The sequence below is a fragment of the Aythya marila genome (assembly GCF_965140915.1).
Source record: "Aythya marila genome assembly, chromosome: 8".
NCBI lineage: Eukaryota > Metazoa > Chordata > Aves > Anseriformes > Anatidae > Aythya > Aythya marila.
The window spans coordinates 11944038-11961161 of record NC_139049.1 but is presented as its reverse complement, the minus strand read 5'-3'; the positions used below and the strand labels follow the sequence as shown (position 1 = coordinate 11961161).

Below are 17124 nucleotides of genomic sequence, written 5' to 3'. Positions count from 1 at the left end.
CAATAACAATATCATTGGTGTCCGGCACGAGTAATATTTTGCATGTAATGCCTGGGGATGGAGGGAGATGCTGAGACTGCCTGGCCTCCGAAAGCATTTGTGGCTTTCATGCAAAGACAACCTTCAGCCCAGGACCATGTTGTCCTGCAGGGTGTTCACAGTGCTGGGGCTGAGCACGGCTCACGCTGGCATCGTGCAAGCAGAGCATTTGTGGAAGGCCATGGAGAGGAAAGGGAGCTGTGGCACTTCTTGGGGCTGGCAGGGGCTTCCTTTTCGAGGAATAAACTGCCCAGGGCAGGGCTCAGTACAGCTCAGGCCTGGGAGAGTTGTCCCCCCCCAGCAGCTGTACAACCCTGCGGGGAGTGCCAGAAGTTGCCGGACATTTCTGGTCCTGTGTTAAGTCCACGGGGCTGTACCAGATGTGTTTGCCTCCTAACAGGGAAGGATGGAACAGTTGAGCTTGCGTGGAGTTTTCCAGGCAATGGAGTTGGCGAGATGTGAGTGCTTTTTATCTTTGTTTTTCTGCTCGCTGCAACTGAATAAAAGTTCTCAAAGGGGAAGACTTCTGTGGAATTGTTTTCTTCTCAATTGTTTTTGGCATGTCAGGGAGGTTTCTTGGGTCCAGGGTGGATGAGAGTTCCCATTTCTGCAGGAAACCAGTCACGGTGGTGCTTTTTTGGGATGAGAGCAGGGGAGAGATGGGGTGTGGATCTCTGTGACCTGGGTGATTTGTGGGACTAAGACGGCCATCAGGACAGCCCTGGGGCTGCTCTGCTCCTGCCTGGGTTTGTCCAGGGATGTGCTCAGCAGGACCCAGTTTGGTTTCGGTGAGACAAGAATTGGGGCTGGGGGAGCCTCACTGCTTCTCTTCTAATTGCTTAAATCATTAATTAGCAGTTGGGCAGCCCCTTGCTGGCCCTTCTGCAGGGCAAAGGGAGGCTGGGGCAGGCAGCTGGGGTTTGGAGACTGAGCTTGAAGCAGAGAGAAGAGAAAAAAGCACCCTGGCACAGGGCTCTGTGCCTGTCGCCGTGTCCCCAGCGCTGTCGGGTGGCTGCTAGGTGGCGGCCGAGGCACAGCTCTGCTTGCTTCAGCCTAAATCTCCTCTTCTTGGTGGATCCCAGAGGGCGAGGAGCTGATGAAGCGACTCTGCGGGGTGCAGAGCATCCTCATGGCTGGCCCCCAGCAAACCCCAAATCCCATGGGCATGGCTTGCATGGGGACTGCTGGCCTCCAGCTGGGGCAGCTGCATCCCCCCCAGCTCAGCAAGCAGTGGAGATGAGGTCAGTTTGGGGGGATATCAGCTGTAATTGGGGTTGGGGGACACAAATGGGATCCTGGAGAAGGGGATGTGCTCACCAGGAGCTTACATCTGTGTGGAACGGGAGCGAGCTGATGGGAAGAAGCCAGCAGGCACTGAGCAGGATCGAGACATCCCCTGTGGCCTGAGAGCTCCCTCGTCTGCCAAGTTTCAGAGGTAGGGAGCATGTTCTGGGCTATCACCGCTGCATGTCGCCCTTTTTTCACGCTCAGGTTATCTGCAGGAGGCAGGCTATAGGGTTTTCCTGCAATCCCACGTATCCTTCCTGATGCTCTGAGCTGGTCAGTGTATCTATACCTTTTTTTTCCCCTATACATTTTGGCCATTAATGCCTTGTCTGCGAGCACTGTGGTTTCTCTGCTCCCAGAACAGCTCGGGTCATGTCCCTCATGCCTGACAGGTCCCTGTTTGTACATTTGTTGTTTAAGGGAGTGGAAAAAAAGCTGCTACCCCCACCCCGCGGTGTGCCCACAAAGGGCTCCGTCTCTCGGGACGGGGCTGCTTTCTTCTCCTTGCCCCCAGTTTCCCCCAGCTAATGGGTGGCTGTGCCGCCAGCAGCGATTATTGACTGGCAGTCCCCAGGGCAGAGGACTGAGATATTTAGAGGAAATTAAAAATTGAAAAGCAGCACAGCTCCGCCGCCCTCCTAAAAGCCGGGGTTAAGCAGGGCACGGGTGAGGTGCATGCTCTGGGGACACGATAATGGACGGGGGCAGTGCAAGGGGTCCTGGCAAGTGTCCATGGGGGATGGCTTGTCCCACCCAGACAGGGCACAGGGGGCCAAATTGGGGTGCTGGGAACATGGGGTCTTCTTGGCCAAGCCCCTGGGTGCAGAGATGACCCCAGAACTGGACCAGCTCCAAAGGGAGGCGAGGGGCGGGGAGGTGTTTTTGCGTGGGCTGCGGAAGTTTCTCGCCGTGTCTGTGAGCAGCGGTGGTAAACGGGAGCTTTGAGCTTTAAACGGGCTGTCAGGAAGCATTTGGCTGTCGGGCAGGAGGCTGGAAGAGACAGCTGAACAAAGTGCTGCGGCGCCGCCTGAGCGCCCACGTCCCGCTGCTGGGGTACCCGAGGTGCCCGGTGCCACCGCCTCCCTGCCCCGGCCATCCCGTTTTCCACCTCAATGCTTCAGCCCATCCGCTCCCCCCTGCACCTTTGGGTCAACCCATGCTTTACAAAGTGGGGTTTGATCCAGCAAGTCATTTGGGCTTTAAAAAAAAAAAAGTGTTTCTGACATCAAAACCTTTCTTCTTTTATTTTTAGATTTATATTTTTTTTCAGATGGAAATGGACTCTTTGGTTCAGGGAGGGTAAAACTGCACTCAGCCCTGCATCAGATTGCTTCACTTGACCCACGAGTAAATGCTTTTCTTTCCTCTGACCTGGAAGGATTTCTTTTTCTTTCCATTTAGCAAGAAAAAGGGAGAAGCAAATTCTCGGCACAGGTCACTGCAAAACAAGGTCTGGAGCCGGAGCTGCCTTTTCAGTCCCAGCGCCGTGCTAAAACCCATCAGTGCTCCCAAGTGCACGCAGCAGTCCCTGTGGGGGCTCCCTGTGCAGCAAGAAGCCCCTTTTGCCCCATATGTGGCCAGGAACAAGCAGCTGTAGGGCCAAGCAGGGGCAGCTTTGGGGTGAGCAGCGGTGGGGATGGTGCTTGGGCCCGGATGGATTTTTGGAGGGCGATTTTTGCAGCTTCCAGCTTGTGGTTTGTGCTAGTTAAGTGTGCCTAATCACTGCCAAAGCCCCTTTGGGTTTTTTGGTGCTGGGATCTCTCTGCTTGTGGGAATGAGCGTGGAAGAGGTTTGGAGAGCAGAGGAGGAAAGGGGGGTCCCAGCACTCGTGCCCCGGGGCAAGCGGCGTGCGTGCCTGCGTGCGCGCTCCTCTTCCCACCCGTCCTGCTGCCAGGAGGTTTCTTTTCTGGTTCAGCTCTTTCAAGGCAGAAGCTGATTGCAGAGGGGTTGCGATCTCACTTGTGCTTTTAATCCCACTGCTGTCAAGCTCCATTAGGAGGTTCGGCATCAGCTCGCTACCTCTGGGGCCGGGCCGCCGCTCGCCCAGCCTGAAATGAGGCCAAGGCTGGGCTCCACGGGAAGGGATGGGATGGATGCTCGGGGCAGCTCCGTGCACCACAGCGGGAAGGCTGCAGGACCCCCACAGGCAGGGGGTCACAACCAGGGGCTGGGCATCCTCACCCAATGCCCTGCAGAGAGGCAGAGCCCTAAATGCACCCGGGGGCTGGCCGAGGGTGTTGCCTCCCACGGCTCTGCTGCATTGATTGCGGCCAGAGTGTGGCTCTGAAATGTTTCTTTGCAGCTGGGAAAGGGAGAGCCCTGCTCCAAAAAGGCCTTCCTGGGGCTGTAGTGGAGGCTCTCAGCTCTCTGCTGGGATTTAGGGATGCTGCTGCCCATGGGGTCGCGCTGGCACCTCTGCATCCCCTCTTTGCTGGCTCCTGAGCTTGGCCACAGGGGACCACAGCAGGGGCTCTGTCCCCAGTACGGCGCAGCTGCTCCCAGTTGTACTGGTTATTGCTGGCTGGAAGGAGTTAACTTCGCCACGTGCGCCACCGCTCCCCACGGGCGGCTTTTCCCCGCTAACCCAATCTTGCAGCGGGGATCGATGCTGCGGCTGTGCCACACGGGGCTGTGGCTTGGCAGGCGGGGACGATCGATGGCACCGCGCGGCGCTGCCCAAGGAAGTCCCCAGGCAGAGCAGGGCAAAGCCCCCCCGGGCTGCTTCCTTTGCTGCAGTGCCAGGGGTGGCACGGAGCCCAGTGTGGCTCAGCCCCAAAAGGATCCCCCCGTGCGTTCCAGCACCAGGAGAGGCAAAGACGGGACCGGAGGGGGGACACCTGAGCAGAGGCCAGCTTTGGGAGCAAGTGGGGGTGGCGCAGATAGGATGCAACGGGCAGCAGGAGGAAGGCACGGAGGTGTTTGTGGCTCTGGCTTCGTGCTGCCTCATCGAGCGGCGCTCGGTCGGCGCAGCGCTTCCTTCCAGCGGCCGGAAAAAGCTGCTCGTCCTCATCAAATATTTAGGCTTCGTGTTCAACACCCGGAGAGAGGGAAGAGGCGTTTGGGAGCTGCGCCGCGCCCAACATTGATCGGGGCAGCGGCTGCGCTTCTCCCGCAGGGCTGGGGAAAATCCTGCTTGGAGTGAAAATGAACGCTGTTCTTTTTATGGGTTTTAATTTCTTGAAGTTTTCCACAGCCCCAGCCAAGCCTGAGCCATCCCAAGGAGAAGGGGATGGATGCACAGGGGCTGATAGGCAAAGGCTTCTTGCTCCCAGCTGGGGGAGTGCGATGGGTTAATGCTACGCTGCTGCCTAATTGCGTGGAGAAGCTGCAAACCCCCACCCGGGGAGGGGAGGGGGAATATCCGTTGGTCTCTGGCTGTGAAATACACAAGGGCTCCTCTTTAATGTCATTTATCTGCCTTTGGGAAGGAGACAGCATAACTCCGGCCTAACCACGTTACTCCCGGCTCCTCCTGCCTCTCCTCCACCACCCCTGCGGCAGCGGCCCTGGGGCGAGCTCCCAGGGGCTGGGTGTGGAGGAGAAGGATCCTTGTTTTGGGAACACAACCTCCCTTCCCCAATTCCTAAGGGAGGAAAAAAATCAAACAATAAATCAAACGATCAAACAAAGATATATCTGCATCATTAAGGAGATGCCAGGTCTCCCCTCCAGCCCGTGCATTGGGAGCAATGGGTGCATCCCCAGCCCCGATAACAGGGATACAGGGGCTGGGCAGCTCAGAGCACCCCTCGTGCCGAGGGTCGGGTTTGTTTCCAGTGCTTGCACAGGCAAATGCAGTGCCAGGGAGGTATGCCATGAGCGAGGTGCAGCTGGCAGGGCTGTGCTGCCCAGGGGAATTCTGCACCTTGGCTCCCAGCTCCCCAGGGAGTGGGGCCGGCTGCCTGGAAGAGGAAAAGGGGCGGCGAGCATCGTGCTGAGGTGCTATGAGCATCCCCCAGCCTGTTCCCGACCCTATAAGTGACATGGGATGGGGACCCATGGTGTCCCTCAGCGTGCTCGTACTCCCCTGGCTGTGTCAGTGGCTTTGTGCTGGGCAGGAGCAGGCTGGGGACAGCGTTGTGCACCATCAGGCTTTTTCTGAGTGATGCTGCTCTGCTAAAAACATACCTAAGAGCAAAACTCCAAGTGGAAGAGAAGAAATCCCAACGGCAGCAGCAGGGGGTTCAGCTCCTCAGCATCCTTGGGCATCAGCATTTTGGGACATGTTCTGGGCAGGAGGGGAGTTGCTGATGTGAAATCTTTTCCAGCAGCAGGGAGAAGGAGTCCTACAAACCTCCCCCAGGCTTGCTGGGCTGACACGAAGTGAGTTGCGAGACTCACAAGCTGGAAAGGTGATTGCATGTGTGAGCACTGCGTGTCGGAGGGTGAGATTTGGGCAGGTTTCTGGTCCCTGCATCGCGCGGGGGCTGGAGGCAGCGGAAATGGAGGTGCCAGCGAGGCAGCGATGCCTCAGGGGAGATTTCTGGGTCACGAGAAGCTTTGTGCTTCCTTTTCCACTCCCTGGACAGAGAAAAAAAAATAAAATTAAAAAATAAATAAATAAATAAAATTTAAAAAAAAAAAAAAAAAAAAAAAAAAGAAGTGTCTTGTCTCAAGCTGCTGTTACGTTTACTGGTGGTGCTAACCCCGATCCTTGTGCTTTATGTAAAACCCTGCCACCTGGAACCACCAACTTTGTTCCCCATTTCCTTCCCTGCTGTGGAGCATCTGGTGCCCCCCTTCCCGAGCTTTTCTCGGCAGCCACAAAGGTGTGAATCCCACCTTTTGTCTTCTGTCTTTTCTCGCTGCTCTAAAAAATAATGAAACGGCGATGGGCGACACGCTGCCGGCAGCAAAAATCTGGCAGGCTGATGTTGCTGCTCGCCAGAGCAGCGCTGGTTTGTGTTTGTTTCACTGGGATCTTCGGCATCCCGTGTGCTTTGGGATGGAGCTGGGGGTGGTGGCTGGGGACAGTTTTGCTGGGGGGCTTCAGCACCGCTCCGTGCATCCCTCCTGGGGCTTTGCAATCTCAGCCTGGTGTTGGCCGAGTCCTGAAGGAACTCCTCTCCGTGTCCGTCTGAGGACAGCCTGGGTGTTAACCTGGGCTTACAAAAGGGGGACCGGAGGCAGGGTTTGTCTGCCCCTCGTCGTGGTCTGGGGGTGCTGGGGGCTCCAAAACCCGAAGTGGGGGCCTTACAGATCTCCGTGGGGGTGTGTTTGTGTCCCTTGGGTGCTTGCACGCCGCATCGGTGCAGGCTGAAGCGCTCAGGGGATGAATTTGGAGGGGTGCCGGGGGGGTGCCGCAGGCTGAGTGGGGACACCCGGGGTCTGTCGGGGGGGGATCCCGGTTTGGGGTTTGGGGTTTGGGGCGGCGGGGCCGGGGGCGGTGCGGGGCCGGGGGCGGCTCCGTCCAGCGGCAAACTCCTCCCCGCCGCCCCCCCGGCTGCCCGCTGCCTCCCGGCTTCGGTGCTGCTGCCGCTGCTCGTCCTCCTCCTCCTCCTCTTCATCATCCTCATCTTCAGCCTCCGCCGCTGCTCCCCTTCCTCCCCGCGCCCCGCCGGTGCTGCCCTCCTGGCCCCCCGCCGGCTCCCAGGTAAGGCTCGGGGATTTGGGGAAAAGAAAAAGAAAAAAAAATAATAATAATAATAAAAAAAGGTTGGATAAAATAGGGTTGGGAAAAAGGGATCTGGGGGCTCCGTGGGTAAGGGAGGCTGGGCAGGGGGTGCAGGGTGGGCTGCAGCCTCAGCTGGGCGAAGTGCCGGGGCTGCGGTTTGGTTCCTTGGGGTCCCGGTACCCAACTTTGTGCCTAGCCAGGTGCGTACCCAAAGGCACCCGAAACTCATTGGGGCCACCCGAGGCTGGGGTGAGCTCGCCCCGCTCTGCTGCTGAGCTTCTCGGGGTGAAGTTTGGGAAGCGTCGAGGCTGGGAATCGCGCCCCGACGGCCCCCGGCCTCGCCACCGAGTGGAAATGATGGCTGCCCTCGGCCGAGGGAGGGAAATCAAACCCTTTTGTTTCGTCCCAAGGATCTCTGCTTTATCTCTCGCCGAGCCTCAGTAATTAGAGGAGACCTGTGCTCGAGTTAGTGGTCTGGCTTTTGTTGTCTCTTAAGGCTATCCTGGAGGATTGTATTCCCTGGAAAAGGGCATGTGGAAACAGTTAGCGTTTGCAGCTGGATTTTGTCGGCGTGCTATTGATCCTCTCTACAGCAGAGAGGGTTTCTGATGTGCCGTGGAATATTCCACCCGACGGAGGGTTGTGGTACCAGCCCTCCGGTTTTTCACCCCCAGCCTTGCCCCTTGCTCCTCCGAGCTGCGGAGCTCCCAACGTGGAGCCATTTGCGGAGCACTGGCTGCGTTTGGGCTGCTCGTTAGCATTTAACGTCCTCCTAGTGGGGTCTGATGGGCTCTGAGCTGGGCTTTCAGAGCAGATTAATTCCTCTAGGAGGGCTTTCACCTGTTGACCAGCCAAGAAGCAGGCTGCTCTTCCCAGTGGGGTGATGAGCAGCGGGTGATGGTGAACTTGCCCCCAGCAGGTACAGGTTTCAGCCCTGTCATCGGGGCCATCATCACCGTTCTGCTCCAGGCTGAAAGATCCCAGATGGAGCAGGAATCAGGTGCAGGAGGTTTTCCACTCAGCAAACCCTGCTCCCTGGAGAAACGCAGAGCATCCTCCAGCCATTCGCCTTGGGTGCGGTAGCACAGCACTGCTGGAGGGGACGAGCAGGGTGCAGCTGAAGGCTGGGAAATCACTTTGTGCCCCAACCCAGGAGCAGAGGGTCCCAGCAGCATCGTGTGGCTCCTCCACCATGGGATTTTTTGGGGCCTGGCTGCTCCGTTTCAGCTGTGGCCACCCGTGAACTGAACCAGGCTGGAGGGCAGGGGTAGGAAAAGCCGAGCGGTGATTTCTAGAAAGGGAGAAGCTCCTTGCCCGCTGCCTCCAGCTGAGCTTAGCCACGGGCAGGAGCAGAAATACAAGTGCTGCTCCCTTCCTGGGGTCTGTTCTGTGGCCATGCCTAAACCCCAAAACCCCCCTAGGCAAGCAGAAACAAGCCGGTCCCTGCCCTGGCTGCCTCCTCTTCCTCCCCAGCCTGCATCCCCCCGAGCCCAGCCGCCCCACGCTGCCTTCCCACCCAGATGAAATATTTATCGAGGCTCTGTTACCTGTGTTTTCCTGAAAGCGCGTTTCACACTTCGTTTGCTGACAGTGCTAAGAGGCTTCATGCCACATTTCCCTCGGTGCCGTGTGTGACATTGCGTGTGCGACCGGCCGGGCATCGAGGGCAGGGTGAGGATGGAGGAGCCCGTGCCCCACCGCAGGCTAAATCAACCTGAAAACCAAACAGCTGCTCTGAAACCCAGAGCAGATGAAACCCAGAGGAGATGCGTTACATCTCCTCTCCTTGCTGGTACGCGGTGGCCAAAAGAAGCGGGTGGTCTTGAGAAGCAGCCATGGATGGGGTTTTCTCAATGCTTTGTGGAGAAAGGGGCTCTGGAAGTGCTCCTAGAGTGATTCTGCTGGGATTTAGCCCAGGAGAGCAGGGTTGGGGCTGGGCATCGGCACCCTGGCAGGGCAACGTGGTTCTGGCTGGTTCCCCACCAGTTCAGACTGTTCTTGGTGTGACCACCGTTGAGGGCAACCAAAGTGTCACCAAATCTCATTTTTTATTTTTTTCCCTAAAGAAAGCGAGGGGAGAGGACACGGGTCCTGAAGGCCAGGACCCATCAGTGACTGGTCTGAGGCTCTGCGGGTGGGCACCCAGCTCGCCCCAAGCTCCCAGCTAGTCCTGGTTTCTCTCTGGACCACAGCATCCCCCAGGGTGGATAGGAGGAAGAGGAAAACTGAGACTTTTCTGGGTCTTTTGGGATCCTGACCGTGTTGCCATTGCTCCAGGAATGGCACCCAGCCCCACCGCAGCGCCGCTCTGTCTGCCCGTGCTTTTGGGGAGGAAAAGGTCCGCGGAGCACTCCCAGCTGTAGTACTGCTGCACGTGGGAGGCTCCTCTCTCTGTATTGCTCGGTGAATGTGATTAGGCCTTAATGAGTCATTAAAATAAATATCTGTTTATACTCCCAGCGAAGACGCCGGGGGGATGCTGGCAGCCGGAGCAGCAGGTCTTGCATCATGCGCAGGAAGAGGCTGCGCTCCCCCGCCACCCCCTCCTGCAGCCCTTTTCCATGGAAAAGGGACCTCTACGGAGCACCCTTCAGCCCCGCAGGTACTGCAGGAGTGGGGTTACAACCACAACCGTCCCTAGGGCGTATTTTTGGGGAGGAGCAGCGGAATGAGGGTTATCTGCTCCCTGATGCTGCAAGGCACCCTGGCTAGGCAATGAACGAGGTGTAGCCAGCCCTTTTGGCTCCAGGTTCCTTAAAGCTGCTGACGACTTACAGACGTGCCCACGATGGGTGGGCAGCAGGGAAAGATGACAAATCCCCCCATCGGGGCCTCTGAATCCCCTGCTTGGGGGCAAATTCCCTGCAGACCCCGTGTCTCCTGGCAGGGATGCGTCAGCCACAGAGCTCCCATTCCTTCTCCCCGCCTGGCTGCTGAATGCTCGTTACCCCTTAACGATGTCTTTGCTAATCGAATCCCAGCCTCAGCACTCGCTGGCTCCCTGGCACACTTGCAGGTTCCTGGAGATGTGGGGGACGTCCCCTGCGTGTCCCCAGGAGCGGCACCGTCCCTGCTCCAAAAACACGCCGTCGCCTTTCCTCTCTGCCCCGTAGGATGCACGGTCACCGTCCCTGAGCAGGAGAATTTATTTATTTTTATAGCAAATCAAATCAATTGGGTGACTTCAAGCCACAGCAGACCCGACTGGGACAGCACTGCCCGGGGGCTGAAGCCGTTGGCTTTGCAAAAGCTCAGAGAGAGCATTCCCCTGGGGCATAGCTTGCAGGAGCAGAGCCGGCAGCTGCAAGGAAAGGTTTTGCCTGAGTTGTGTTTTGTGCATCGGGCTGCGTGTTTCATGGTGTGCTGAGGCTGAGCAGATCTGGCTGGAAATTGGGTGGCCGGCACGGGGTTTTCACGGGAGTGATGGAAACAAGGTGGAAAGGGTGAGAGCATCGGTGTGTCCAGGGCAAGGCAGGAGCTAGCAAGGTGTTTCTCAGAGCCTGGAGGTGAGGCTGTCACGGAGGTAGTTTTAAAAAGCCAGTGGGAAATTGGCTTAATGCAAGATAAAAAAAAAAAAAAATCCTTCATGGGAGCTGGCTGCTGTGCTCACTCAGATCCTGCTGGGGCCGGTCCACCAGGATGCTCCGGGATGCTCAGCACCATGACACTGTCGGGATTGATCCTTCTCGTTCAATTCACACCCGGGATGAAGACAGATTTGGTGTCGCTAAATCCCCTAATGGGATTAGCCCCACAGCACGCTCGCTCCTTTGGTGGAAGTGGCAAGAAAATCGAATGGGGGAGCAGAGCAGCTCGTATCGGCACAGGGTGTGCCCGCAGCCCTGGGGACCGAGCGGAGGTCTCTGTTCCTTATCCTGGCCTTGCAGCCCCAGCTAATTTCTTTTTTACTCATTTCTTGAGGTTGTGTTTTTCTGTTTGTTTGCTTTTTGTTTTTTTTTTTTTTGCAATTGATGCATGCAAACATGAGGCTAAGCAGGGTTCATCTCCCATACGACGCTTCTGGGGCAAACCCACATGGCTTGAGACACTGCAGGGCACAGCACAAAAAAAAACTCGAATTGGAAGTGGGTGTCCCAAACCCTTTCTGCTGGGAAGAGCTCTCCTCGCTGCCCTCCACAGCAGCTTGGGATCAGAGTTTTCCCGACCCTGCTGTGATGAGGTTGCAGATGCCGTGCCCAGATCCCCCCCTGTTTCTGAATTAGGGCTGGCTGCAGCCAAAAATCCAATTGAAATGCCCCTGTCCAGGCTGGGGCCATCTGTGGATGGAGCAGGAGAGGGGGGCTCTTTTATTTGGGGTTCTTTCTGCCCTGACCTGCAGCCCTGCAGTGCAAAGCCCCGGCTCGGCTCTGCGGGTGCTTGACCCAAGTGAGGCAAAAAAAAACGTGACCCAAAAGAGGCCAGGAGCTGCCCTCTGCTCTGCTTGGAGGCGGCAGCCCCTGCTGCTGTTTTGTTCCAATTAGGCCTGTTAGAGGATTCTGGTAAGGCAGCGGCCGGGCTAATTTACCAGGCAGACATCTCATTGAATTAGCCCCGCGCTGCAGAGCGAAGCCGGGGGAGCAGAGCCGGGCTGGGGCCACGCCGGCGCTTTGCCCACAGCATCCTGCCTCGCATGGGGCTGGGGGCATGGGGGCAGAGCCCCGGCCCTGTGTGTGGCGTCCTAAAAAACAAATCCTCAGCTGGCTGCTTTCTGGGCACGGGAGCTGGAGCCTCGCCTCCCAGCCGCGCGCGTCTGACGTGGGCGGCACGGCGAGGGGAGTAAATATAGAAGCCGCTCGCTTCCAGAGTCGCTTTCCAGGCCGTAACTTTGCGCTGCCACGCGGCATCAATTAAAGGAAATGTATCTCTGCGCCAAGCGGCTCTGCCTGCACGCCCGGAGGAGCTGGAGGTGGCTGCTCCGGGTGTTGTGTCCCCGCTGGGGATGGGGGACGCCGCCTTGTGCTTTGTCACTGGGACGCGAGGTGGTGCAGCCCCAAGGAGGGGACCCTCCTAATGCTGGTAGAGATATTGCTTTCATTGAGCTGTGGCTTGGGTGCTGGTGGGTGCTGATGCTCACCCTGGGGCTGAAGCCCTTTCTGAGCCACCCGGGTTCTCCTCTGGGTCATTTGGGGCAGCTGGGCTCACCCCAGGGACGTGGAGAGTTTGGGGATCTGTCCCCTGTCTCCACGCTGTGGTGGGGCAGCAGATGCCCCATCCCTGGGGCTGGTCCCTCCCTGCTGAAGCTGCTCCCCGTGGCAGCCCACTCGCTCTCTCTGGACCTGGGGCTAATCGGATGCTGCCCTCGGAGCTCTAAATCAGATCACGGCTCCCACGAAATGAAGTTTTCTGGATGCGAGCGGCTGCCTGCAGCATCCATCACCCCGGCTCGCCACGCGCTCCCTCCCGGGGGCTGCCAGAGGTCAGCGTTTGCCTTTCCCGGCCAAACCACTGTCGTCTCCTCCCTCCTAAAGGAGCTGCCTCGGGATGTGATAACACCACCAGGCGCTGTCCCGTGTCCCCAAGCCGTCCCTGCTGCCCCCAGCTCCTGGCAGCATCTCAGGGTGCAGCTCGGTTATGATGGCCGCGTGTCCGTCCCTGTCGTTAGCTCTGCTGACGGATGGTGCTATCAGCTGGCTTTTGGGCGCATCGATTTCTTGGATTTTTTTATTTTCTTTTTCCCTGTTTCACGTGTGAGAGCAGCTTGAGGAGGAAATTGAACACGAACCATCCTCTTGGCTTCGCGTGGTGCCTGGCTGAGTGCAGGAAATCAATTTGCAGCAGGCTGGACCTGCCGGGGGTCGGTCTCCTGCAAACCCCACGGTGGGTGGCAGAGGCATCGCGTCCCTCCTTGGCTGTCCCCTGTCCCCTCTGTGTGGTCCCTGAGGGTGCAAAACCTGCAGGAGGACCTCATCTGGCCCCATCCAGGTCTGAGTGATGCCCCTCCCAAAGCTCAGGCTGGGGCTCGGGGAGCAGGAATCGGGATGTGTGGAAGCATGGAGAGGGAGGGGAGATGGGGATGAAGCTGCCTGGGGCCGTGCTGCAGAGGAGCGGGGTCGGCAGGTCTCGCCTGGAAGCTGCCACCCCCCTCCATCAGCTAGGGCCACGTGGGCAGCGGGTAATTAGATTTCCCCGGCTGGCTCTGGGGCCCTATCAATTAGGGGGCTGCGGGGCCGGTAATGAAGTGCGGCTGCGCCAGCCCTGCCCACGCTTTCCCAAAGCCACTGCATCACCCGAGGCACGGGATGGCCCAGCAGGGCTTCCTGGGTGCAACTCACTCATTTGGGCTGAAATCACAGATTTTGGAGCATCCTCTCCCAGCCTGGGGGGTTGGTCTTCCCCATTTTTGCAGCACCCTGCCGTGCTCCCTACAGAAGTGAATTATTTTGCCATGGTGCTGGGGACGGACCGAAGGGGACAGCGGGTAGGGGGATGAGCTGACAGCACCTTTTTCTCCTTCTCCCCCCTCCCAGGGCCGCAGGCGTCTCCCCGGGGCCATGCGGAGCTGCCAACCCCGGCCGGCCGCCCCGGGGCCGGCGTGACCGCGAGGCTCGGCCACCGCTTTCCTGGGTAAGTGGCCCCCGGGTGGCGGGGGGACGCGATGCCTGCCCCCGTGTCCTTGTAGCCCCCGAGCCCTACGGTCACATCCTGCCTTTCAGAGTTTGATGGAGAATCGGTCGGATGACAGCGGGAACTGTTGTTATCACCGGGGGAATCCTAGCGACTGTGATCCTACTGTGCATCATTGCCGTGCTCTGCTACTGTAGGCTACAGGTGAGCGCCGGGGACATCCCCGTCACACCGGGGGGCTGCGGGGGTCCCAGCAGCATCGCTAGCACAGGAGGGATCTGGGGGGCTTCTCGTTGGTGATGGGCAGGGAGCTGCAGCACCACATCTCCCCGGGTGCTGCTGTTCCTCCCCCCAAGGCTTTTGAGGATCTGCAGCGCTTGTTCATTCAGGTGTAGGCTCGGCTGGGGCTGCAATACCAGATGGAGAGCTCTTTTTTTTTTTTTTTCCCCAAGTAAATTAGGCGAGGAGGCTTTCAACAACGGCCGGCTACAACCTCCTGCTTTTTAAAAGTTAATGTGAAGTCTGCGCCATGCAGCAATGTGACGGGCAGCACAGCGGTTACTCGGGGGGTGGCATCCCAAAACGCCTTCCCCATGCAAACCTCGCTGCCAGGGGAAAGGATGAGCCCCCCCCAGCTGCATCCTGCCAGGTTTCATCCGGCTGAACCACTCCTGCTTCACCACTTTTCTCTTCCCACCTCTACTCTGTTTGTTTGTTTGTAATTATTTTTATTTATTAACAGAGGCGAGGCTGGCCTTTAAGTTGCGGCAGCCAAATGTGATGGATGAGGCTGGATTTCAGCCTCTCCCCGTTCCTTCCTCTCTAACTCATTGTGCCTGCGCTTTCTGATAAAAGCCCTGTCCCTCTCCCGCAGTACTACTGCTGCAAGAAAGATGACTCCGATGAGGAAGAGGAGGAGGAGGAGGAGGAGGAAGAGGAAGAGCCCGACCTTCCCGCGCACTCTCACCCCGGCACGTGCAACGCCTGCAACTCCCGCGTCGTGGACGGGCAGGGCAGCCCCACGCCCGTCCCCGAGCTCAACCAGCACGGGGCTCACCCCCGCTGCCCGACCTGCTCCCCCTACGGCTCCCCCTTTTACATACGGACCCCCGACATGGTGCGCAACGGGGGCGAGCGGGTCGCCTACGCGCCCGCCTGCTACAAGGAGATGGGGCCGCCCGTCAACCTGGCGGCCCTGCAGGGCTTCTCGCTGAGCCGGCACGGCCTCCTCCGCGAGAGCTTCCCCCCGCCAAGGGCCATCAGCACGGAGGTGTGACCCCCCCGCAACGCGCCCCGCTTCGGGGATGGGGATTTTCGCCCCCCTGGCCGGGTTGGGGTCCGTGCAAGGGAGGAGCGCGGCACCTGTGCAGCCCTCCTGCTGAGCCGGCACGGCGAAGCTTTACGGGTAAGGGAGACATCATCGAAGGAGGATGTCGAGACGGCGGTCTCCGAACCCACAATAAGTGTAATTACTGCTCTATCTCCTGAAGGGACTTGTCTAATGAGGGCTATGTACAGTACAAACCAACCTAATTACCCGAGGCTCCCCGGAGTCCCCACGCAGCCGCCCCGAGGGATGGAGAGGGGAGCCCCTGCAGCACAGGGGGATGCGAGGCCGGGGAGGCCGGGGCACCGTGAGCACTTTGCTTCTGTGTTACTGCCAAAAATGGCACCGGCTCCCGGCCACGTTGGTCTGCACGCATGTAGGAGAAGTTACCAGAGAGGATTTGGATCGCCGTGAGGGGAGGCAAAGTTGCTTGCGAGACCCACGCGAATGGGCACAGGTAGATCCCTCTGCAGCCAAAACCCCACCTCTTCCACTCCTCACGAGCTTCCTTAGGAGCGGTTTTAGCTTGGGCCCATAAAGATATCGAGACTTTACTTACGAGGAGGTTTGCACCCCTCGGTAACTGCAGTTTGATCACCTTCAGCATCCAAAGCCCTGCCTGGACCCCCAGCCAAGCACAGCTGGTTTGAGGATGGCTTTTGCTCACAACAGCAGAGACTGCCGGGTCAGGTCTCCTCCTGTGCAAGGATCACAACCTCTAACGGAGCGTGATTTCCAGGTGCTCGGGGTCCCCCCTCCTTTACTTCTGGAAGAAGAGGCTGCAAGACCCGAGCCTGGGCTCGGTGGCTCCGCGGCTGCTAACGACAGCTCAGCCAGCAGCTCCGTCTGCAGCACGAACGTGGGAAAGTTCCTTCTTCCTCCATAAATCAAATTAGGTGAAAAATGACCCAAAGGACGTCTCCATCGTTCACGGGCACTTCCCATAGCAACCGGCGCTCCCTGTTAATGGCAGGGGGAGGGATGCAGCCGGCCCAGCTCCCCCTGGCCGTGCGGATGCTGCTAGAAGCAGGAGCAGGAGCCGCTTGCCTTGCCTTTGCCATATCAGGCAGAACTGCTCAGAAGTCGAAATGGTTTGGTTTCGGGATTTTTTGCACATCCACAGTTTGGAAATTGGATTACCAGAAAGATTTGGATTGGTAATTTTTGACCTCCCCAATTCAAGCACAGGTGAAGGAGGTCTCGGTATGGAGGCACATGCCTCAGATGTCTTCGTTAGCAGGCAAAAGGCTAATTGACATGCTTGACCTCCTCATGGCTTGGCACCTCTGCTCATACTACCCAAAGAAAAGGAGCCAGACGAATGCCAAATCCAATCCCACCACCGTGCCCCAGCCCGCATTTTACACAGCCTTTTGAGCAAACATTATTCACTGTCTCCTCCATCTCCGGACCAGAAAGACATTGCATTTCCATTATCCCCAGCCTCAGCCTAGCTGCATCTCTTTTACAGTCTCCTTCCATTCTCTGAACAGCGAGAGCAGGTCTTCATGGCCTCTCACGTTAAGGGCAGGCAGGGGGAAGAAGAAAGCTAGCAGCAGTGAAGCTCCCTGGCTGATAGTCCCTGGCTCCCACCCAGTCCTCCCCAGGAACATAGTCTCTAACAGTTTTTCTTGGCTAACCCGGCGAATCCTGTCCTTTCCTGCCAGAGCTCAGCTAGGTCTCCCTCCTGCTCGGAGCCACGTGAAGTTATCACAGCGTGACCCGAGGGCACGGCAGCTCCCGGCACCCAACTCTACCTCTTGGCGTGAAGCAAGGCCTCCTGCCATGACCCGCTCCGGGTGGGAATAACACACCAGGCTTTGCTTCTGTGGTCACCCCTCTGGTGAGAGGAAGGCAACCAGATCATCATCACCATCACGCGCAAACGAAATGTGACCTGTTGCCAGCTAACAGGGTGCCGCGGCTGGCGAGGCAGATCCCAAGTCACTGGATGGCCAAGGCGAGGATCGTCCTGGCAGCCAGCACAAACCCCTGGCCTGGCGTGGCTGCAGATGGATGGGTGAGTCCGAAAGGGCAGGAGACACGGGAGATACAGCTGGGGGTTGTGAGGTTTGGGGAATGGTGAAGGAACAGCACAGGGTGGGGGCAGGGATCTCAGATTTTTTCCACTTCAGATTTCCCCTGTTATTATTCTCTGTCTTTGTTGCTGAGCTGTGGGTCCAAACTCAATGTCAGAAATAAATGAGGACTTTGAAATACAAAACAGGAGTGATTGCTGTTCTTTGGCAGGCAACACAAAGCGGGATTCATCCAGTGCTGCCCTGTAAGTGTC

At 58.1% G+C, this 17124-nt stretch overlaps 1 protein-coding gene across 1 annotated transcript; it reads left to right on the top strand.

The window, feature by feature from the left end:
* The first annotated feature begins 6782 nt into the window (after positions 1 to 6782).
* FAM163A (family with sequence similarity 163 member A) lies at positions 6783 to 16863 on the top strand. Its single transcript, XM_082766471.1, has 4 exons — positions 6783 to 6919; positions 13408 to 13504; positions 13594 to 13708; positions 14379 to 16863. The coding sequence occupies exons 3-4, from the start codon at positions 13616 to 13618 to the stop codon at positions 14778 to 14780; spliced, it is 495 nt and encodes a 164-aa protein (XP_082622597.1). The 5' UTR covers positions 6783 to 6919; positions 13408 to 13504; positions 13594 to 13615; the 3' UTR covers positions 14781 to 16863.
* The last annotated feature ends 261 nt before the right edge of the window (positions 16864 to 17124 follow it).